Here is a 23,401-nt window from a genome sequence, read left to right as displayed (position 1 = left end):
TTCTTGCTGAGCAGGGCTTATTCCAAATTAAGGACTTATCAGTTTCCCATGCTCTGCCAGTGAGCAGCTGCACAAGAAGCCAAGAGGGAGCACAGCTGGGACCTGCACTGACCAAAGGGATATCTCATACCATATGGCATCATGCTCAATACATAAACTGGGGGAGTTAGCTGGGAGGGGCTAATTGCTGCTTGGGGACAGGCTGAGCATTTGTCAGCAGGTTGTGAGCAACTGTTCTGCTGAGCATCACTTTCTTCTCAAGTTTTATTTCCCCCCCCGCCTCTTACTTGCATTACCACTGTTATTATTTTTTATTTTATTTCAATTATTAAGCTGTTTTTATCTCAACCCACAAGTCTCTTTTTTCCAATTTGCCCCTTCATCCCAGCATACGTGTGTACGGAGGGAGCAATGGCATGGTACTTATTTGCTGTCTGGGTTTAAACCACAACAACCCCTCTCATGGGCTACACTTAATTAACTGCTCCAGAATGGGTCCCTTCCACAGGGTTCAATCTTTAGGAACTGATTGCTCCAGCACAGGTACTCCATGGGGTGACAGGTCCTGCCTCCTTCATGCATCCACCTGTTTTGGTGTGGGGTCCTCCAGGGGCTGCAGGTGGATCTCTGCTCCAACACCAACCTCCTGCCTTACCATGATCTTCACTGCAGGCTCCAGGGGAATCTCAGCTCTGCCACCTTGTACATCTCCTCCCCCTGCTTCTTCACTGACCTTAGTGCCTGCAGACCTGTTCCTCTTACTCTTACATTACACCTGCAGTGTCATTGCACAGTTTTTTTCCTCCTTCTTGCTGTAAGTACCTCAGAGGTCCTACTGCTGTCACTGGTGGGCTCAACCTTGGCCAACGGTGGGTCTTGTCTTGGAGCCAGCTGGCATTGGCTCTGTTGGATATGGGAGAAGCTTCCTTCTCATGGGAGAAGCACCTTCTCACAACAGCCAACCCTGCAGCTCCTCTGCTAGCAAAACCTTGCTACAAAACCCCAACATATTTAGATTTTAAGACTAGAATACTAGACATACCACTTGTTCTTTTATCTCCCTTTTTGCCACATTGATGTACAAAGCATCAGTTGAAGAAAGTGAAAGTAGACATAAGACAAGTCTTAAAAAGGGAAGTGTTGAGAGAAGACAATGTGTAGCAACATCTTGAAAGCAATGCACTTTACCTGGAGGCAGCAGTTTCCCATTCCAAAACCCATAGCATCCATATATATGTAGTCTGGCTTAGATGCATTTGCTGCTTCTCCATCATCATTAGGAAATGTTTCAATGAAAGGTGATGGTGTGTTCTTATCTTTAAATACTGTGTGGAAAATACAGGCACTCAGTAACTCAGAGCATGAGACTAAACAATTACTTTGAAAAAGAACAAAGATAAGGCTGAATGTACTCACTTGGTACATTTATCACAACCTTCTCTCCTCTTCGGTGTCGAATGTTTCTCGTCAGTGTGCTACAACAAAAGAAAAAGTTTTTTGAATGATATGAAATTTTCTCTTTATGCAAATATTTTTGCAGCTACTTTCTAAACAATTTTTAGCATTTCAGAATGTCAACTTTCTATTTATTTTGAGCACTCTCCCTCAGGATGCTTCTTTTCCCTATTTCTAAGATTGTAAAAGATACAACACTGAATCTGTCTTCAGTAAAGTCATTCTTAATTTGATGGACTTCATAGTACTATACTAACAAAACAGTAGAAGGCTACAGACCTGAAGAGTACAACGCCAAGTTAAAAGGTATGCTTAGTTTTAAAACAAAATGCTTTTCATTGGCCAAAGTCTCACTTTACAGTGAGAAGTACACTTCAGAACACCTAGGGCAAGCTACTGGCTTCAGAGATGTCAGTGTGACATACCTAAGGGAGAGCTGGATTAACCATGATGGAAGCATTTAGGCACAAGACTTCAAACTGGAAACAATTTTGCAGTAGCAAAATCAACACTTTTTGCCCCCTAAACAGTGTGAACTATTATATAAAAGTTCCTTTTACAATTAATTTTCTTAAGACACTTTGAAAAGAAAATACATGTCATCACAACCTCTTCTGTCCAAGTCCTTCTGATATCTGCAGCAACCATCTACAGTGCTCTCTATTCCAGTAATGTAAAGAATTTGCAGACATGTCTATAATATTTAGGTAGAGACAAAATATTTGACTTCTCAAATTTTCCAAATATTCTTACCTAAATCTAGGATGTTTATTGATGGCTTCATCTGGAAAAAAGAGTGATTTTGAAGCTCCTCCTTCTACTGGTGTTGGCATATAATCCGGCAGTGTAAACCCAGGACAGCCTAACCTATGTAACACAACAGTGAGATCCAAACTGTAATGAAAGCAGACTGGGATTTTAGAACAGTCAGATGATCAGAGATTAGGATTCTTGTAGACAGCCAGCCAACAACCACCTTCCACAATAGTTCCACAGCCTTTGTTTTAAAGAAACTTGACTAGTCTATCATTAGACAGCAAAAAAAGGACATTTTCAGTGGCTGAAGCAGGAAACTTCAGTACTATGTGGAGTACACACACATTTTAATGTGTTAGTGCTTGTTTTTAATACTGACATGCAACTGCATTCCATGCTTCAAAGTTTACCTTGAGGATACAGGTTGACTGCCAAATAAAGTTATCCAGCCCTACTCTTAACCATCTACCCCTTTTAAAAGATATGCTTAACCAACTGTAAAAATTAGAGGTAGTTTCAAGTGGTACACATATCTTAAGTCTTACAGCACTTCTAGAACTCTGAAAACCCCTATGAGAAGAAAGTCATAAACAAAGAAAAATTGCAGCTATTAGGTGTAAAATGCTGAGAGATATGCAAGCTAATCAGAATACACCCCTCCCCTTTGGGAAAATCCATTTTAAGTTTCAGAGTCACCTGAAACAAGAATAAGCTCTCAGTACAGCTGAGATGAAGGAACATTTGACAAGGTTGAGGTAAAGTAGCAGATTAGTTTCTCCATGCTGCACAGTAAAAGGGGCAAAGATTGTGTTGAAAGGCTCTAGTATTTGGATAGTTAAAAAAAGTTAGCTGATAAAATTACAAACTACTCAAAATATCAGGAAACACATTTCTGAGAATATTATTTGTGTTTAATATTGTTTCTTCCTGGTTTCAGTTAGTTGTCCTACAACTTGTAAAGCCAGCTTCATCACCTACATAAGTGCTACATAGTAAACTGCATCCCTCCAGTCCTCAAGAAAGAAAACAACTCTCTGGCCCAGCAGTGAAGGCTCACAAATTTAGCAACTACGGACACTTATTTAGTATCTAAGCTGTAATTGTTTTATATTTAAGCATTTTCAAATAATTCACTTTTAACTGAATTATTTTGATTTGAATAAGCTTACTTCTTTACCTTACTTCTGTCAGCACTCTAACAAGTCTTCTTGTCTTTTCAAATGCATGGATTTTAATATACACATGTGTACATGCCCAGATGTACACAGGCATACGTACATGTTATTGCAGAGACGATGTGGCAAAAAACTACAACCCCATGAAACCTCAGAAATATCTGTTAGCAAGACTCTGGTCAAACCAACAAGAACATAAATGGGAAGACAGCAAAAGGCAGAAAAAATGAACTAAATTAGGCTAGCCTAGGGAGAGCAATCTCTGAGGGATGAAAGTATGTTTGGAATGACCCATAAGTCATAAACAAACTGCATTTTATTACTTACTGGCTTTCACTAAAGTCCAATGCACTAGCACTACAGTGATATAAAAAGTTTTTATCCGTATCTACAAAGGGATTAACAACTCCTCTCCCTTTATACCCCGCAAGACTGGGTCCGAAACAATTGTATGTAAAACTTATTAAATGACATAACGTACCTGTAAGGTTGCAGGGGAAGAAAACACAGTTCTCTAATACATTGACAACTACTTAACCACTGGACTTTAAATAAACCCTTATTACATCTAGTATAACTCAAATGAAGTAAATTTTGTCAAAGAGCATGCTTAAAACAGCATTGATGGGGCATTATGCAAATATTTTGGCACCACTGCTGCAAAGGCATATTTTGTATTGTTCCCCCTCTCAGCAAGAATTTTGGGCCATTGCATTCTGTATTACACAAGAAACTAGCCAGTAAGGCCAGCTGCTTCTCTCCTACTGCAGAGCAACTTTTATACCATTATAAGCATATCTTCATTCACTTCACTGACCAGGCTAGTTAGAATGAATGTAATAAATCTCTGCCTAGAATTATATTTCAAAGGAATGTCACAAAATACAGTTTCTCCTACATAATGAAGTTCATTCTAAATTTAATTTCTTCAAGAACTCCTTTACAAAGGATGAAATCTATTCTTTGTAAGGGTATTAATAACCCAGGAGAGATGCTCTCCTTTCTAGATTCAGTAAGTAGAGTATTGTATAATACTAAGTCCAGGAGCCCTAAACTACCAGAAGCTTGCATGTAGTGTAATGAAAAAGTAGCATTAAAAATAAATCACGTTGGCCATGTTTTGCGAAACTGCTACACGTAAACAACACAGTTTGCAAAATAGGCAAAGAAAAACCTTTTCTATATAATTTTCTGTATCAACTCAAGGTGGTAGACTACTCTTTACTTAAACACTTTATGTTGCAAATATTCAGCATTCTCTCCTAATACAAAATCATCACAGGTTAGAAGCAACCTAAAAATGTGAAAGATGCTTATTTGCTTGTCTCATTGCAATAAAAACTTTAGGAAACGTGACTGGAACATAAAAGCCAAAGTACTTTAATCAAATAATATTTTTCTCTATTCATAGCATAGTTTAGCTATATGCAATAAGGAGAAAAAGTGTTAAGGAGAACAGGAAACATGACATTACACTTCAACAACCATCTCACCTTGGAAATGATGTCACTGTGCAAACAGCCTCATTTTCTTTGAGTACAGAAGCAGCCTCCTGCCGTCTTTTCCTCATGTTGTCTTGCACAGTGTTGAATTCAGACATCGTTCCCCCATATGGCTGTCCAGGCGTTCCTTCAATCATGTAACTTCCATATTCTGGTCTCCAGAGTGTTGGGTGACTATAATCAAAGAAGAGCCACTGATGAATTATTTGTGAGAATTTCAGAAATTAATACCACTTGCAAGAAAAATCTCCTAGTATTTGACAGAGGAACACAATGCAGCTTCCAAGGCACCTCACCATAAGGAAGTGGTGAAAAGAAATCAAGGTGCAGTTTGGCAGTAATAGTGCTGCTCTGCAGTACAATAAGCAGGATTTGCCTACACCAAATTGCAGTCACCCTTAGCATCTGTCTCAAGCTTTGTTTCTTGGGGTTTTAACCAGAACCAGAAAATACAGATCACTGCTGCTTTTCCACAGGAGAGGATAGGGAAAATTTTCCCTGCCATTCTTACATCTACACTTTTAGTTCTTCCAGAAATGGGAGAGTGGTCCTACAGACAACAGGCTTCCACTATACAGCCCTCACTTGCTCCTGTAGTCAAGAGATACAGGAGCAAGAACACATGCACATGTACTTTATGGGACATGGATTACTGCATACACACAGACACAAAATCAGAGCAAGACAAAACGAGCACCCAAACTGCAACTTCTGTGGGCTCACCATTACATGCTCCTTTATCTCAAAACATAACAATTTAAAAGCAAAAAATGCATGGACAGCCTCCAAGTATGCTCAGAATCTTTCACTTCCTGAACCCCAGATTTATCTGAATATATCAGCATCTGTGGTTTACAGTTTTACCAATAGCGAACTTGAATGTGAAGCCAGGTTAACAAAATTTTGCACAGCATCATAACAGGAAGATAAAAAAAAAAAGAAACTGGAAACAGTTACTCACTTGGGGTTAACCTTCTCCCCCTTGTCTTGCAGTGTTTGAAGAACTTCTTCACCACAGAGTAACAAACGCACTTTCTTATTTTCATGGTCAAATTTTACCAACATATATTCCACCTTGCAAATAATAAAAACAAAACAAACAATTAAAAGGAAAGGTTTATTTCAGGCACAAACACACTGGCATACAATTTTAAGCATCAAGTGAAAAAAAAAAAGATACGTCACACTGAACTTTATAAAGGTTCAAAACCATTACTAACTACAAATGCAGTAAGCAATACTGGCAAAGATGGCTGCAGGCTTATTTAATATTGAATAAAGACTTGAAATTCCTTGAAATTTGTTTCCCTTCATTTCTAACTGGAGACACTTCACCAAAAACATCCTGAATTTGTACTTGCCTCCGCATTATTTCTAGACAGAAATAAATTCTAGAATTATTTCAGAATATTCAGAACTATTTCCAGAAGGAATTAAAACTCCATGCAAGCTATATGACACCCACAAACATTTAACTGTCATCCCATCAGTTACAGTCTCTGCTGCTGACAAAAAAACCCCCCAAACAAACAAAAAAACCTGAAGTTATTCTACAAGACATCCATTTATACCCATCACTTGTTGGAGCTATTAAAGACTAGCACTGTGTCTCATCTGCACCACAGAAAGCCCACAGCTGTTGGTGACAGCATTAGTCCTGTCATTATGACACTCCAGCTCCTGGCACAGCATTGTGGTTTTCACTCCCACTTGATTCAGCTTTGCTGCCACATTTTCTTCTCCTCCTACCCAGCTGCGTACCTTGCCCCCAGAGCTGTACCTGCTCCAAGCTGCAAACCACACTAGATCCAATAAACCACTCATGACAGCACTGCTGCATCCCAGCACTAGAGAATATGTTCCCATAACAGACATTATCTGAAAGCAGCCAGACCTGGAACACCCCCATCTCAAACTTCTGATCTCCACGCACACTTGCTGTCAAAGCTCCCGTAAAGACTTTTAGAATGCTACTCAGCTCAGCAGCCTAACAGCTGCTTGCACCTTTGAGCTCTTCAATACTTATGGATATGCTCTATTGGCTAGTACCTCTGGGTAAGAGGATGCTTAGCAAGGTTCTGGGAAGTGTAAAAGACAAACCAGCCCCTAGCTGTGATGTGTTGCCTACCATGTAGCAACAGAAGTCAACATATGGAAATGCATTACCAGGGTACTGGCAATGCTTTCAGGGCTTTCAAACCTTAGCTGGACCAGTGGTGACAGGCAGTGCCTTTTGTTGAAGATCTCGAACCACTGCCTCCAAGACTTACAAAAATCATCTAATTCAAACATCAACTTAGAGTTAAAAATTCAGATTTGCAATTTCACAGCTAGAACTGTCAGAGGTGCAGTCATTTTCCAACGCTGTCTAGAGCCACGTCCCTCTGTATTTAACAAAAGTGACAGCTCCAGTCCCAGGAGCTCAGATTCATGTAAGATGCTCATGTTAAAGTTGCAGCAACCAACTCATGGCAATTTCTATTTTGTACAGAAGTCCAATGAAAATAGAAGAGCGGCTTGCCAAAAGACAGGGAACTTGTGCCATGTTTTACAGCACACTGTAAGCAGATTTGTGGTCTTCATGTTATTTGGTTGGAAGAGTTATTGCTTACTACTGTGACAAAAAATATAATCCTTGGCTGGGATTTGTGATTAATCACAAGCAGTATTATCCAAGAGTGTTTGTAATTCTACAGAATCTGATCAGAGGCAAAATCTAGAGGGACTCATCCAGCAATTATACACATTTGCTCTATGTTTCCCAAGATCAAATTTTAATCTCCTAGAGGTAAAAAAATAATGATTTCTGGTTTCTGTGCAGATCGCACTTTCTTGCATGGTATATTTTGTCAATTGAGTGTATTATGCCACAATAATTTACTTGAAATAACTACAGACTAAAGTCAACCAGAACACAGTTGAGCACTGATTTAATTATTGCCCAGCACCAGTCTCTCCACTGTCACTTGACCTTGAATACTGGAAAGAAATAGGGACTTCCAGTTTCCTACCATATTCAGCATCATCTCCTCCTTTGTAAAAGTATCATTCTCACTAGGAGCTGGCCTGATCTAGAGGGGGTACGCAAGACGACAGGTCTGAGTCATTCAGATGGACACAGAATGAGCATCAAGTCTGCCACATCCCTGGCCTCCCCCCACATTGCTTGTGGGAGTGAGTAGCAGAAGGGAGAGCACAGGAACTGCAGCTGCTGTCAAGAGACCCAAAGTTGAACATTTGTCCACCTTTACATGAGTATGCTACTGTAATTAGCCTCCTGTCCAAGAAATCCCTCTCCAAATGAAGCTGTAATGAGCTGGTGGGAAGAACACTTGTGTTTCTCTATAAACCAAATAGCAAGTTATAAAAAAACCCAAAAAGTCAAAAATGTAAAGAAACACTAAGTCAAGAAGGCAAACTCCAAAAAATCAAAGTGTTTCATATTTCAAGTACAGTAGTGCATATATGCATCTAGCTGTAGAAACAACTATTACTTTTGCCTCCAGAAACATTGACTAAATCTTCAAAGCTGTCTTAACACACAGATGATCTACCATAAGAATGTAATTTAGGCTCATCAAAAGATTTAGCCTACAGCTACAAAGAAATAAACAAATTCAGAGTTCACACATTTTTTACATTCAACTTCAGGACATCATTCACAGACTTCTCACATGTTTTTTAGCCACAATGAAGTTCAGAGAAACGCAGCCAAGCTGAGAGAATCAGCACACCTGGCAGAGACTCCAGTCCAAAGGCCAAATACGAGGGGCTTCACCCAACATCCATAATCCATTATTTTGCTGAGCTCTTAAGAGTTCACTTTTCTCTACAATTTTAACTAGGCTCCTTAGCAAGACTCAAAATACGCATCAGATCAAACTACAGATGCAGATGGCTGACCAGCAGCCTTGCTTAGAGGACGCTGCACCCTGTCATGGCCACTTTGGACCCAAGTTTCCAGTCAGTGCTCTCATCATGCAGCAAACCCTACACACCTCTGTCTTCTGGCTGGCACATGCTGCAAGGCTGCTGAGGAGAAGATGTGGCATCCCAGCTCCTCCCTGCAGGCAGGCAGACAATGCTCTGCGCAACCTCAGCGGATGAATCTCTGACCACCCCTCCAGCTACAGTTGCTATAAAAGTGAAGAAAAAACCTGAGGTGATGCACAGCCCTACTGAACTGACAAGAGCTACACTGGTTTAAACAAGCAAAGATTTTTATGTGGCCTGTCGTTCATTCACTATACCAAATAAACCGTGCTGGAGGCCAGTGAAGTAACATGGTTTATCCCAATCTTCTCTGCCAGGCTCACAGAAGTTCTGTGGTACCTTACCAGGCAAAGGAACAACAGTATAGCCAGCAAGGTTGCAAGGTTGAAAGCTGAAAGTCCAACCCCCGACCCTGCTCTGACACAGAGGAAGTCTAAACCAAATTATTGTCCACAGTTAAATGCATAAAAAAGCAAATTCAATCTTAGTTAAAGCAAATAGAGTATCAGAACTACTTATGAGCCAATACAAGGAAAAACTGTTCTTTAGAAACTTCCTTCCCCTTAATTATTGGCTTGCAATGTTACTGCATCTAAAGAGAACTCCCACACCAGCTCTGCTCCACTTCACTGCTGAATCTTCTCAAGAAACACTATGCTCCATTAGCTTGCCAGCATCCAGAATACTGCTACTTCACTCACTACGACTTTTTCTCACAGTTTCAAAATTTCAGATTTTGAAAATTCTTTGATATCGCCTCTGTAGATACAAGAGAGACCTTGAAGCCTTTCAACTGCAGAGAACCACAACCACTCTCCATTCATTAAGTCAAACAATTGTGCTGGACTTGTCTGGAGGCAAAATGAAAGACTACAGCTCTCTGGAAATGGGTAAGCGTGTCTGAAATTGTTTGAATGCCTGAGCTGTTTGACCATAATTACACATATTATTTCTGCAAAAGCAATGCTTCTTAAAAGTGAAGGTGTATAAAAAACAGCAGTAAAACACATAGGTGGTAATTCTAAGGAACAAGGAGGAACCAAGGTGTCACCTGTGTCACAGCATTGTCCCAAATACGGGTTTGCTGCCCTGTGTGCACAGCCAATGTACACACCAAGACAAGGTACCTCTTATTTAATCACAGAATCTTCAACATTAGAAGAGACCTTAAGGATCAGCAAGTCCAATTGTCAACCCAACACTGCCACTGTAGGCCCTAAATCACCAAACCATACCACCAAGCAAGAACTAGATGCCTCTTTATCTCCAGGGATGGTGACTTCATCACCTCCCTGCGTAACCTATCCCAATGCCTGACCACTCTAATGGTGAATTTTTTTTTTCTAATGTCTAAGCTGAAGCACCCACGTTTCAACTTAAGTCTGAATATTTCTTTATTTCTTTCTAATTTGTGCAAAGCAAGGAGGTAGGTGATAACCCACAGAAGGTTGCTAGCTCCCCCATCATCAAAGCTTTATACCATTTATACATTTTAGCAAAGAAATCACAGTTCACTGACTACCGGTTACATAGTTCTCTAATTAATTCTACCTTCTGTTGGTTAAATTATTCTCTTCCTTCTCATACTAATTAGTCTGTATGCTCAGTACTTCTCTTGAGTTGGTGGGTTTCTTAAGTCAGTGGACACGGAGGTGAGAATCTCTCCCTGTTGGAATTACCGTCTACCCAGTTTGAACTGATCTCCGCACAGTTGCTGAGTTGGCTTTGCTAGTTTATTACTTATCTTGGGAGTTTTGCCAAATGTCCTTGTGGCCTGTAAAATCTCTGTCCTTTGTGCCCACTATCAGTACTACATCCTTCTCCCCAAGCTTTGCTAGCCTCTCTCCCTAGACCTAAGACCACTGAAGCGTGTTAAGCCCTAAACCTTAACACAGCAATTCTTCCGATAAGTAATTTATCTTTCTAATGCAGGGATAGCAACATATCATGGTCCAAATACTTGCCTTGGCAGTGCTCTGCTTCCCAATATAAAAACCTGCCCTTGCACACTCAATTTAACACCATCATGCCAACTACACAGGGAACAAAACCTATCTACTAGAGGGGAGCAAAGCCTCTGCTGTAGTGTTAAATGTTAAAATACTTTTAACTTTCAAAGTATGTGCCAGGAGGTACTTCTGCCTATGAAAACACTGCTAAGCACAGAGTCTGGACCTCAGCAGGCTCAGAAGTAAGGTGCCAAGATTATATAATAGAATAAAATAGTTAAGAAGAATGATTTGAAGAGAAGCTTTTTTAAAAAGAAAAGCAATGAAAAAAGCATTACTTCATGCTTTCTGTGTGTGAAAAACAGTACCTGCATTAGCCTTGCACCACACTCCTGACCATCCATCTCAGATGTGGATGTCCCATCCCTGGAAGTAATCAAGGCCAGTTTGGATGGAGCTTTAAGCAACCTGGTGTAATGGAAGATGTCCTTGCCGAGGGCATAGGGTCTGCCAAAATGATCTCCAAAGGTCCCTTACAACACAAACCAATCTGTAATTCTAAATAAACCTGATCATAGGTGACTCACAGACCACTCTGCTTCTCAAGGATAATCTTAATGACAGCTTCTTTCTCCCTCCACTGGGCAGCTATTGCCACACATACCTGGAACAATTGTTAGCAGTCTCCTCATATGAACCTTCCTTCAGGCCTGGAGCTTTAAGGGAAATTGAAAATTTTTCCTGAACAACCAATGAAGTCTCATGGGTATTGTTTACTGTTAACAAAAGCCACTGCCAACATTTAAGTACTTTCGTGCAGTTTGCCTCATATATGCCTATGCCTATTGCCTCACATATGCAGAAGAAAATACCCTTTTCACTAGTTATTAAGCTCACTTACAGAAAAAAAAAGTAGTTCTTCCTTATCTTTATATCTTTATTCATCACTAATGCATCATTAAAATACCCTTATCATTAAATGACAGTCTAAAGTCTAAAGGAGAACAAAGCTTTAGTAACCTGACTGTTCATTAAAGAACCTCTGTCACAAGTTTCCAGTGGTGGATGGAAAAAACAGATTATTTTCTATAGGTACAAATAATTCTGATGGATGTAGAACATAATACCCAAGGTGGGTTTTTTGATGTACTTATCTTCTCACCACTGATGTGATAAAGCATGAAGCCACAGAAATAAACAGCTGGTAATGTACCCATAATGAAAGCTTTACTATCTTACAATAAGTCCAATGCCGTCAGGAGCAAATTTCAGAGGAAAACAAGTTTGGAAGTACCACAGAGGCTGGTTACCCTGTTTCTAGCCAGCAAGCCCCACAATGCACACTGGCATGAGGCAAGCATTTCTACACTCATGAGATTACCATGGATGTTCTCTGCCACAGAAGTAATTTCAAAAATCTGCAACAGGAGAACCTAGATTAAAATGTTAATTCTCAAAATGCTTAATTTTGATCAAGCAGATTGGAAGCGGCAATCCAATTTAAAAAGCACCCGCTTTTTTTTTTTTGCCAACTCTAAACAAAACCAATTCACAGAAAGCATGTCCCAGAAACAAAACACCACTCATGTTTTACAGTACATTGACAATAATGCAAAAGTTATGAACTGCTATGCCCCATTGTACATTATCATAGACAAAACAAAGAGGATGCAGAGGCTTTCAATCTCAGTCAACACAGCCAGCCACAGCTAAGCACTCTTGCATGTTTCCCCCCCACGTGACAACATCAGGCCTGCAGATTTTTTTGTGCATGACACAATGTGACTAGAGAACCTTCTGCACACACCACAAACCAGGAAGTGGGTTATTGAAAATTAAAATTGAGAAGTTATAACCTTTTGCATGATTCTAAAGAAATAAGATGTGGTGCATTTCAGAAAGAAGTGTCATCTTTGACTTCTGTACTATTCAACACCGGAGGCTAATATTATTAAAAAGACTAGGATCATGTTAACATTAGCTTTCTGCAGCAAAGATGACGTTATTTATTCACCTGTAAAACAAAATGCTACAAGTTTCTAATTCACCTTTTCCGTCAGAAAGAAAAATAAAAAACCTGAACAACCCAACATGCAACATCAACAATAAAATCTTTCTTGTACTAATCCTTCCGACTCACCCTTTCTCATACTGTTAACTAAAATAAGGCATCTGCACAGCAAGAAGAGGTCCCAAGGGAAAATAGGAATTATAACAAAAAATGTCCCCTGATAAAACCACAGCAATCCACTTGATAGCCACAGAAGGAAACACACTGTGAACAGAGTATTTTGTTATCAGAAATATACAAAGAGTAGGTAATTTAAACTCCTCTTATTAAATGTTGAGATTGGGAAGGAGGAAATCAATGTTTACTATGGGGGCAGGTCAATATTTACGACCAACAGCAGCTTGTTTTGGGAAAAACATTACTAAAAAAACTCCTAAAAAACAGCCCTAAAAACCCCCAACCAACCAAGACCCCAAACCTTCCAAACTGGTTTCCACTGATTTCAAATTTAGATTTTCAAAGAGCATGTCAGTATAAATTACAATGAGCCTTGCACTGTCACATACACAGGGCATCTGGGAGTACAGCTCTCCGGTAGGTCACTGGTTCTGCACTACAACCTTACATAAAACACATATACATCTTGTCACCCAGCCACTGGAAAAGCCAAGCAGAGGGAGATGAAGCAAAATTATCAGCCATCATGGGGTTAGCACGCTGTGCATGTTTTGAGAGCTAGAGGGTTTAGTTTAGGTTTTCCCTGACAGGGAAAACCTAAACTAAACCCTCTGCCAGGATTAAAACCAAGCAGAAAAAGTAGTTTCATGGCAGTCAGTCAAAGTATCCAGGCAAGGAATAAACATGAAGACTCTTCAAGGGCACCTATCTTGCTCAACTCAAGATTTGAAGAGTTACATTTCTATGCATTAGTGTATTCCTTTCAGAGGTTGCATACATACAGCTCATGGCTGTCAAGCAGCATAAGCTGATGGACTAAACTCATACCTTCAGACCCAGCCCCATAAAACACCACTATTTGAAACAGCAGGTATCCATGCAAGAGATATAAAGGAAGCACTAAGTCTATCTGTAAATAAATCATTCCACTGTCCCTTTATTTAGCCAAATAAAGCTCTGAGAGAAAGGGTAAATAAAAAGACACGTGACAAATAATGAAAACATTCAACAGTGCTGCTTCCCCCCGAGCTGCCAGTGGGCAAGCACATTGATTAAGACAGCTCCATTGAGATGCATCTGCACATGTCACATTTTGCAGAGGCCATCATTAGAAAGCTCTGCATTAAAAATCAAAAATGCATTCTGTTTGGGGAATTTCACTGGGGCACGGGGAGACTAAAAGCATTTGTCTTAAAATGACAAGAATGCAAAAAAAGACTTCAGGCTGAACCCAAACTTTGCATCTGAACCCAAATTCATTTCCTTAATATGCAGCAATAATTTTACCAGTCTGAAGTTCCACAGACTGTAATGTAACATCTCCAATCATACCATTTACAGGTTGCTACTCCCCTCCAAACGTCCAAAAACATAACAGGCTAGAAAGTGTAACAAGACACTAATGCAATAGCTAGTTCCCTGGAAAGAATCACTCAAGAGGAAATACAGCTCTTTTCACAGCCTAGCCTTTCATTAAGAAAAAGGAGAAAGCTTTCAAGAGAGCCATGCATCTTCTAATCAGAAGCAACACCTTTGGGACATTCTGGTAAGAAACCTCTGGCCTCTCGTAGCTCCTGAGAAGGGCTGCTTTGCTTCTTGCATGAGGAAGTGCTGATTAGCACATGTTCATTTTAGTTCTCATTTAACTTATTTACAAGATATAATTCAAAAACTAAAAGATAAGGAGAGGAATTAACTGAGTGTAAAGAATAAAGATCAAAAGAAACTTAAAAAGGACTAAGAAAGAGGTAAAAGGATGGAAAGAAAACAAAGAACCAAAACCAAACTAGAATTAAATCAGTAAAGCTTTCACTTGCAAGCAGTGCAGTGGTACATTTTTCATGCTGCCTCATAAACTGCATTATAAAATCTTTATTTAAAGGCCTCAAAATTTCACTTCAAGTTTCCATTAAGAAAACAACTTTTAAAAAGCTGGAGATGCTTATTGCGTGCTAGGCACCTACACTGATGGGAACAAGACTCATACACAATGCAAGTGTCATTATGTCCAATTTCACTAAACAAGGCTGAGCAAGTCAGATGCCTACTTCATTCACATGTACTTTAAAATAAATCTGTCATGTTTTGCCCATGCTTGCTTTCTAAATCCCTTCCTTCTGAGATCTCCTTCTGGCACACCTTTCTCAAAATGTTCTTATGCTGAAACAGCTCTTCATCAGTCTTTACAGACTGTGGAAGACAAGTATTACAGGCACATAGGAAGACACATGTATATGTAGTGTGGTGTGAAATGCTGTGACTCTACACTTGTGTGCACACTCAGCACAAAACAGCAGCAGTGAGCCCTGCCAAGGGCCAGCCATTCCACTTGCCTGATCCGAGTGTCCACATTAAGCTCCAAAGGGAAATTTAAGCAACATCCGTCAGTTAGAGGAATGCAATCAGCAGACAAGAGGTGCTGAACAGCACAGGCGACTAATAATACACTGGCACAGAAGGGGGCTTTTTGGGATAAAAGCTGGGAAGCAATAGAATGGGCTAGCATCTGCCAAGCTGCACAAACTAATTGTTTCAGATAGTATCTGCTAACTGTATTGGAGTTCTGAAGCAGTACTGAAAAGGTTTTTGATTCTGCTGCACAAAAATAAAAAAAAATAAACAACGATCACAACTCTGCAACCCTAAGGTCAAGCATACATTATTGGATGGAAGAGGAAGATGAGAACACAAGGAGATTGTACTTGTTAGCATGACAGGGTCTCACCAGCAGATGTAATTGTTGCCCAAACTTTGTTAGCATTAAGGCAATGATAGTAAGGCGGGGTTTGCTGAGGGATAATGAGACAGTTCACTGTTTTGTACTCTCCACAGTCAGGAGAAGTCAAGCATAAACAGGGAGGTCAACTGTCAGTTTTGAATGAGGTAGAAGGATGATTAAGAGGCAGGAGGATGATTAAGAGGCAGAAGACCTTTACCTGCAAATGCAAATTTAAGGAGACCTTTAGAAAGCTCTTTTTAGAGAAAGTCTTACTCTGTTACATATTTGGTAGGCTTTTGTTTTTTACCATTGCAAAGGCTTCATGGTTGTGGAAAATGGAGTAAAAAAGAACTTACCCCAAAACAGACAACAGCTCTTAGTTCTATTAACACTGCAAGCAATAAAAGAGCTGACTTTTCCAAAGGTAGCAGAACCAGTGTTTTGACCTTTACAGCTCTATACTCAGGAGAGAATGGGAGCACTAGGGAACGCTACCCTGCAATGTAAGCTGTGATGCTGTCTCACTCTCTTCAAAACAGATGCCACCATCATGCTCTGTTAGCACTTAGCCTTAACACTTCTGTCTGACACTCAAGAAACAGTACATGATAATTCCCCACAGTTTCATTCCCTTGGCACCCCAGTGAATGGTGTCCATATGAGGTTACAAGAACCCCAAGGGACCCCCACAGCTCTGTAATGAGTCTTACAACACACACTGAGAAGTGGGAGTCCTACTGAAAACAAAACCAAACCAAAGCCAAGCTACACTCATGAGCAAACACAGTATTTCCTTTTCACAATGGCATCACCTAGATGGGGAACAACCTTTCAGGTATTCACACATACACCCTGAAAGACAAACTCAGTATGTGCTACAGAAGTTGAGTTTTCTCATAAACATTCCTTAAAAAAATTTACAAGATACATTTTTACATTACTAAACACGGTCAAAGAAACACAAAAGTAATTTTGCTTATTCTGATTTTATCTCTACCACTACATGAGGGCTGTCATTTTCATTCTTGATTTCTATCTTCAAGAAGTTTTTAAAACAATTAAACACCCTCAGGCTATGACTTTATACATAAAGGTCAAAGTGCAAACAAGACTTTTTATTAAAACTGTCCAATTAGTCAGTTGATTCATCTAAGCTGCATATAAAAGTGGCGCCACTTTCTATTAACTAGGTACCTGAAAAAAAATGGAAAACAAATGTACTGCCCTCCATATTAGTCTATCTACAGCACAGCTCAAGCAAGCTAGGACCAAGGTATGGTTTTGTGTTTGCACGAGAGCAGACTGGCTACAAGTATTTGGTCCATTAACACACTCCTAAATGCTATGTTACATTAAAAAAAAATATAACTGCATAACACAGCAGAATAAAGTTGCCACACCTGAGTTTATTAGCATTTGCTAAAATGAAGAGGTGAACGGTGAACCAGGTTACCCAACCTTCATGGAATGTCCACAGACATTTCTAATACAGCTCTCAGCTCCTTATCAAAATTATGTCTGCAATGATACTGCTCTTAAAATCCTGCCTCTTGCCATACTAAGGCATGGTAGAAGAGAACTGTGAATCTCCTTTGACATTACGCTCCACTATTTACTGAGCATAAACACTTTGTTCAGTGGGGTCCCCAGGCCAAAGGAAGAATGAGGCTCCCAGGGTCCAGTCTCACCATACATCTAAGGTTACCAAGTGATTAGCTGCGGGTGCTGCAAGGGCCGGTTGTACCCAACCCTTTCCTCCAAACACTCCTGGTACTTTCCTCACATTAAGCAGAGCTTGTTGGGCCTACCTATGAAAGAGCTGAAGCTCTGCTGAGAAAACCAACCACCCTAAAAAACTGAATGGAAGAAGAGTTTTCTCCGGGGTCAAATTTTTGAACTCAGCTGGCCAGTAACAACACAAGGCAGGCAGCAGAAATAGGAGCCTGGAATACAGGGAGGGAAGCTGAACCAGCTTGCTAATAGATCAGCCTTAGCTATCTTGTGAAATCTCACTCTGAGAAAGCAAGGACAACTAAAATCTAACACCCATTGAAAAATGAGTACCATCTCTTAAAGATTAATGAGAAAACCCTCAAGCTAAGTTTCAGAGCAACAGGAAGACTGTCTATATTTCTGGACCCAAGACTGTGAGGCTCTTTTGTCAGCGTAACTTTGGATATGTGGGAACATGTCCAAAGTTACGCTGACAAAAGAGCCTCACAGACATGTGGGAACACAAACGTCAGACAAGGATAGATATAAGTATATTTAAACTTCCTGAGTCCACACCACTCTAGCTGCAAAACTTTGTGGTGTAGACTAGACATACTTTCATTAAACAGATTTTAGAAGCCAAGCCTCCACTCACTCATGGAAGCAGCTTCTGTGCACTGACGCTTGCCTTGCTGTTATGTGAATTATAAAAGGGGTTCGTTCAAAGAACTGACTTTAAGACAGAAGTTCTCTCAGTGACCACGCTGAACAGCATTTTCCTCTGGCAAAGAGCATCTGTGAACAGCTGCTATTACCTGAATGAAGTTTTCTCACAAATGCCTTTGCTGTTCAGAAAGCAAACTGTACATGAGACAGAGGTGCAATGGCCAAGTCCCCACATTGCTTGTATCCTACTCTGCTCTTCCAACTTCCCTGCAGTTGCATCTAGAACACCTTCAAGTGACCAATGCTGGACTTCACCAACACCACAGTCAAGGACAGCTTCTAGTACAGCATGTGTGAAGCTGCTCGCTGTCTCCTGGGGAACTGATGAATAAGAGGAGGCAGCCTTTGCTCCCTGCAGAGTGCCGTCAGGCTGTGGTACAGATGAGAGCAGGTTTACAAGGCAACACACCCAAAACCTGTGACTGAAGTTACGGTCCTCGGGCACAAAGCACCTGTAACAAAGTTCAAGTCGTGACCCGAGCGATCATCTTAAACCTCGTTCAGAAAGCAGGCTGACGCGTACCAAACGCCCAGGAAACTCCAGGATAAAGCAGGGCTCGGCAGGTCCGTTTCACGCAGGGATACAGGAGGAACGCGCTGCGCGGTGACAGGGCTGCCACTGCAGAGCCATCCGCCCCCCCCGCTCCCGCTTCCCTCACTTTCCTCCTAAAAACTGAGTCTGAGTCCGAGCAGGCACTGCCTTGGACAGGAGGCATAGACATGCTTTACTCAGACTCATCGAGAGAGCATAAACAAACTCCGGAGAAGGAGCGAGTGCTGCCGAGTATCACCGTCCCGGGAATACAGATCCCGAGGGGCTGCCCGGGCAACCGAGTGGTGCCAGGCGGAAACACCGAAACTTGTTCTAGCGTTTCAGAACCGCGGGTAACAGCGGGGCAGCCGTGCTGCGCAACGAACTGCGGCGAGCTCGTGTGTGTGCGCGAGGTAAACAAAGCCCCACCGGGCAGCCCGCAACGTCCCCTCCCGCCGAGCGGCCGCGGCCGAGCGGCCGGGCCCGCTCCGGGCAGCACGGCCCGACCTGCGCCGCACCGGAACGGCACCTGCGCCCGCGACAGGGGGCGGCGGAGGCCGCGTTCGCAGGGGTCTCACCCACCTCGTCGCCCCACTTGAGCACGTCCTTGTGGCGGTCGCGCAGGGCGCGGTAGATGTGGAGGAACTGGAGGATGCCGTGCCGTCGCACGTGCTCCGCGTACCGCCGCGTCTCCTCCCAGCTCAGCGGCGAGCCCTGCGACAGCAGCCCCATGCCGGCTGGAAGGGAGAGAGGGAGGGAGGCCGAGGAAGGGAGCGGAGCAGAGCGGAGCGAGTGCGCCCGTGCGCCGTGCGCTCAGTGCCGCGGGTGCGCTCGGCGCCGCGGCGGCGGGACCGAGCCCGGCGCCGCACGTGACGGCGGCCGCGCGTCAGGGCCGTGACTCAGCACTTTCCGCCGGCAGGCGCCGCCCCCGCCGTGCCGAGCGCGGGGCTGAGCGCGGCCTGGCGGCCCGGGCCGCTCTTGGCGTGGAGCCGCCGGGCAAGGAGCGAGGGAGCGGGTCCGGGGAGGCTCACCCGGTCGCCGGCAGCAACCGTGAGCGGCCCTGCTCCGAACGCCCGGCCCTCGCCCCGGACACAGGGGAGGAGGCGCCGCTCGCCTGCGCCAGGCGACATGGCGGCGGGAGGGTGTCCCCCGTCAGGACGGGGCACGTCTGGCCGGGCTGGTGGTCCTGGGGGAAAGGAACCCTTGTGGGCATGAGAGTGCCAAAATAAAGGTCGTGATTGAAATGCCCCAAAGCGCGGACAGTGTGCGAACACTCCTGTGTATTTTACAGATCAGAGCTCTGGGGGAAAACGGATGATCGGAGTGGGTGAAGTCCAGAGGGGTCGCCCCTAATTCCCCATGGATTCTCCTCGGCGTCTCTCCGGCTGCGGCACCTACATGTTGTGCTGTCAAGCAGTAAGCAGAGCTCGTGAAGATGTTGAAAATGAGTTTATTACTTGGGGGTTGTTCTGGAGGGAATTGCAAGAGCATTGTGTCAGGAAAGAGGATGCGGGGGCGTGTCAAAGCGTGTATTTTAAAGTCCATAAAAAGTAGAAGGAAGGCCTATTAGTGTTAAGTCTTAACTAAATGAAGAGGCCAAAGGCTGAACGTTAACATGAAGGGAAAGTTTCTCACTGCTGAGAAGCAGAAATTCATAACTCCTGGACCCTCATTGTTAAATTCACAAAGCTTGTCATGGGCCGCAGGGCTGGTATACAATAAACCAATGCTTTGAGAATTAGTGAGGTATTTAAATTGTAATATAGCCCACTAATGGATGACCTGTATTATTAGATATTTCATTGACTGAATAACTATACTTACAAGAACTGTTTGTCTTATTCTAGGATATGAGGTGCCTAAAGGATAGAATAAGCTCCCAAGATAATAGAATAGCAAAACTGAAACACATTAGTGGAAGATACCAAATACTAAAGTAAAATGACTCGAAAGTATTTTAATGGCATAAGTTTCTACACAAAAGGCAGTGTTTACAGAATAAGGAGTAATAGTTAAAATTACAAACAATTTATAATGAGCTGTTTCTTAGGAGCTCATGATTTGAAAAAAAAAGCAACTCATGGTTTTGGCAGAAATTGTACAGGCTGGCCTGATTGAAAGCAGTTCTGTTGTTGGTACTGTAGTAGATCTAGAGAAGGCTGGTTGACTTAGTTTGGTGGACAAAAAAAACCAATCTTCTAGCTAAAAAATCCCATAATATTTTTATTTTTGAAACATCAAGAAGCCAAGTCTCATGCTTGGCAGTGGTAGTCTGATGAGGCATATCCCTCATGTGAAAGTCAAATTGTACTTTATTTCAGAACTAAGGGGACAAAGCCTTGCGTGTTTGAGGGTAATTGCACCAAAATATCAAGATACCATATTTGTGCCATCATGCTGCCATCCAGCCTCAGCTTTTCCACAGCTTTGAGTTAGAGCTGAAGCACCTCAGGAGTCCTGGCAGTGACAAGGAGCACCTGATGGCCAGCAGCTCTGCCAGCCCCTTTCTAGCTCTTGGGACAGTGAGCCTGGGTCTGGAGCAAACCTTGTTGTATCAAATCAAAGTTAACATTGTCATCTTACAATCTGAGCCAAGGTTGTCTGTATTGTTTAGGGTCCATGCTCTCAGTTCACTTGGCTGACAGCAAGAGCCCTGTGTTACTGAGAAACTTTTCTGGAAGAATTGGGTATTTGGTATAATCCCAGCTGCTTTGAGTGTGCTGATGTAGAAGGCACTGTAAATATTTCCAGCGACATACAAAAAATTTTGAAATTAAGATCAATTTTATTATATTGCAGGCTGCTATTACACAGTCTGTACTTCTCAGCTGACCACTAATGCTACTCTTTGACCTGCAATTCAAGAGCACATTTTCAGTGTCCTGTCTTTCTCAGTATTTAAACTCAGCTCATTTTTGTGTTCTTTTAGTGTCAATATCTGCTCTATTTCCAATCGTGTGTGCTTAGTCTCGTCAGCTATCGAGCTAATACATTGTTTGTAACAGAAAATCAAGGTATTTTCCTTTTGCACTGGTAAAACTAATAAAGATGTAAACTCTCACACTGTAATCTCTAGTGTGACAAGTCAGCTCTGTTTATGAAGTGTTCCCCACCTTCAGCTGAAGCCTTTCCCCCTCCAGTTCTAATTTATGTGTTCTAGCACTGTGGGGTGATCCATAGTGGAGGACTAAGCCATTCTAAAGTTGACAGCATCACATGCAGAAATGTTCATTTGCACATCACCTAAAATATGACTTCAAGACAAACCACCATTGTATAATATCTGCCCACATGCTTAATGTTGTATAATTATTTCCAGTACCCTGAGTATCATGTATAATTACTTCAAGTACACTTAAGATGAAGAAAAGCTTCTCTGAACATACAGGCAGTACTTTGGGTTATGTTACTGGTTTACTCTGTACCCATATCCCCAGCCCCAAGGCTTAACTACTTTTTCTGAATGGTTCAAAGGAAATAGTTGAGGGGAAAGGCTGATGTACCAGTAATTTAGTAGGTTGATTGGAGGAGAATATGTGACTTGCAACTTGCACAGCAAGGAGCTGTTTGACACGTTCCTGTCATTCTCCACAGAGGATAACTCACTTTTTGTTTTGTATAGCTGCAAAGCTATTCAAATCAACTGCCACTAAATCTAAATAGAGTGGCTTGGCTCTTTGAGAATATACTTGCTGGGAGAGATGAAAGATATGTAGACTCATAGGTGAGGCCACTCCTACAGAATCCTTTCTTTTACTGGCTGTCATTAAAAGTAATAAGTAACAAGGAGACATCTTGTGATGAGGCTGTTATTAGAAGGAAGAAAGAGAGATTTGTTTTACTTCATGAATCATCTGCAAAAACTTTTTAAAGCAGCTTTGTTCAAGGTAATTTTTGAGCTGGCAGTGCTGTATATTGGGTTATTCTCTGAGTAAAATGAAAAGTCTTTAAATGAAACAATTGTCTTCCAAAGTTTTCAAATGGTATGTTTGGTAGAAAAAATAATTTTTTTAACCAAATATTTTTATGCTTCCAGATCTATAATTTATGATATGCACTTGTGTCCAGTACAATTGACTCAGGTGAGCAGCAGATGCAATAACTGCTTCCTTTTGAGTGAGGAGGGTGAGGAGGCCTCCAGACATTTCCTGAGGCACTGGAGAGACCTGTGCTCAGTCAATTATTTCTTGATGCAGAAAGTCTTGTTGACTAGCAGCTTGGATTAAATGATCTGTCTGGGGAGAGAAGGAAGTCAGGACACTGAAAAGATTCAAGTGAAGGATCTTCTGATGTATCTTCCAGTAAAGTCTTCCTGCTCTGCATTGAAGAATATGACTAATGGGGACTTATTCTGGTCCAACTAATAATGCTTATTCCTCTCCAAGCCAACTTCTCAAGTAGTGTATGAGAGACGCTCGTGTGGCTTGTCAGTATTGCTTAAAAATTTCTTTTTCTTGCTGTTGCCTGATGTAGAAATGACTGTAGTAGCATTAAGTGAGTCTAAGTGGTGTATTTCTAGGATGTTTTCTAGTGAATTTTTATTGACAACCATTGGTTTTGAGGGTTGGAGTTTTTTACTTCAGTAAGGATGAATTGTGCATTTCATTCTATAAAGTCTCATGCATTTACGTAAAAAGTTAATATAATCACATTGTTTCCCCACTTTGGTCTTTATTAGCATGTCCTTTTTGCA

The 23,401-nt window shown here is 41.7% G+C and overlaps 1 protein-coding gene across 2 annotated transcripts in view; it reads right to left on the bottom strand.

Moving 5' to 3' along the window:
* The window catches only part of GCLC (glutamate-cysteine ligase catalytic subunit), a 36,046-nt gene extending 16,460 nt beyond the window's left edge, over positions 1-19,586 (bottom strand). For both annotated transcript variants that reach the window (XM_009094617.3, XM_050972445.1), the window contains exons 1-6: positions 19,291-19,586; positions 5,850-5,962; positions 4,880-5,062; positions 2,209-2,322; positions 1,417-1,475; positions 1,189-1,325 (exon numbers count right to left, since the gene is read on the bottom strand). In XM_009094617.3, coding sequence (XP_009092865.1) covers positions 1,189-1,325; positions 1,417-1,475; positions 2,209-2,322; positions 4,880-5,062; positions 5,850-5,962; positions 19,291-19,440 — 756 coding nt within the window. In that variant the 5' untranslated portion in view covers positions 19,441-19,586. The remainder of the gene's footprint in view (positions 1-1,188; positions 1,326-1,416; positions 1,476-2,208; positions 2,323-4,879; positions 5,063-5,849; positions 5,963-19,290) is intronic.
* Positions 19,587-23,401: the final 3,815 nt, after the last annotated feature.

This window comes from Serinus canaria, chromosome 3 (genome assembly GCF_022539315.1).
Source record: "Serinus canaria isolate serCan28SL12 chromosome 3, serCan2020, whole genome shotgun sequence".
Lineage (NCBI taxonomy): Eukaryota > Metazoa > Chordata > Aves > Passeriformes > Fringillidae > Serinus > Serinus canaria.
Note: the sequence above shows the minus strand (reverse complement) of the source record. Positions and strands in the feature narration are given on the sequence as shown.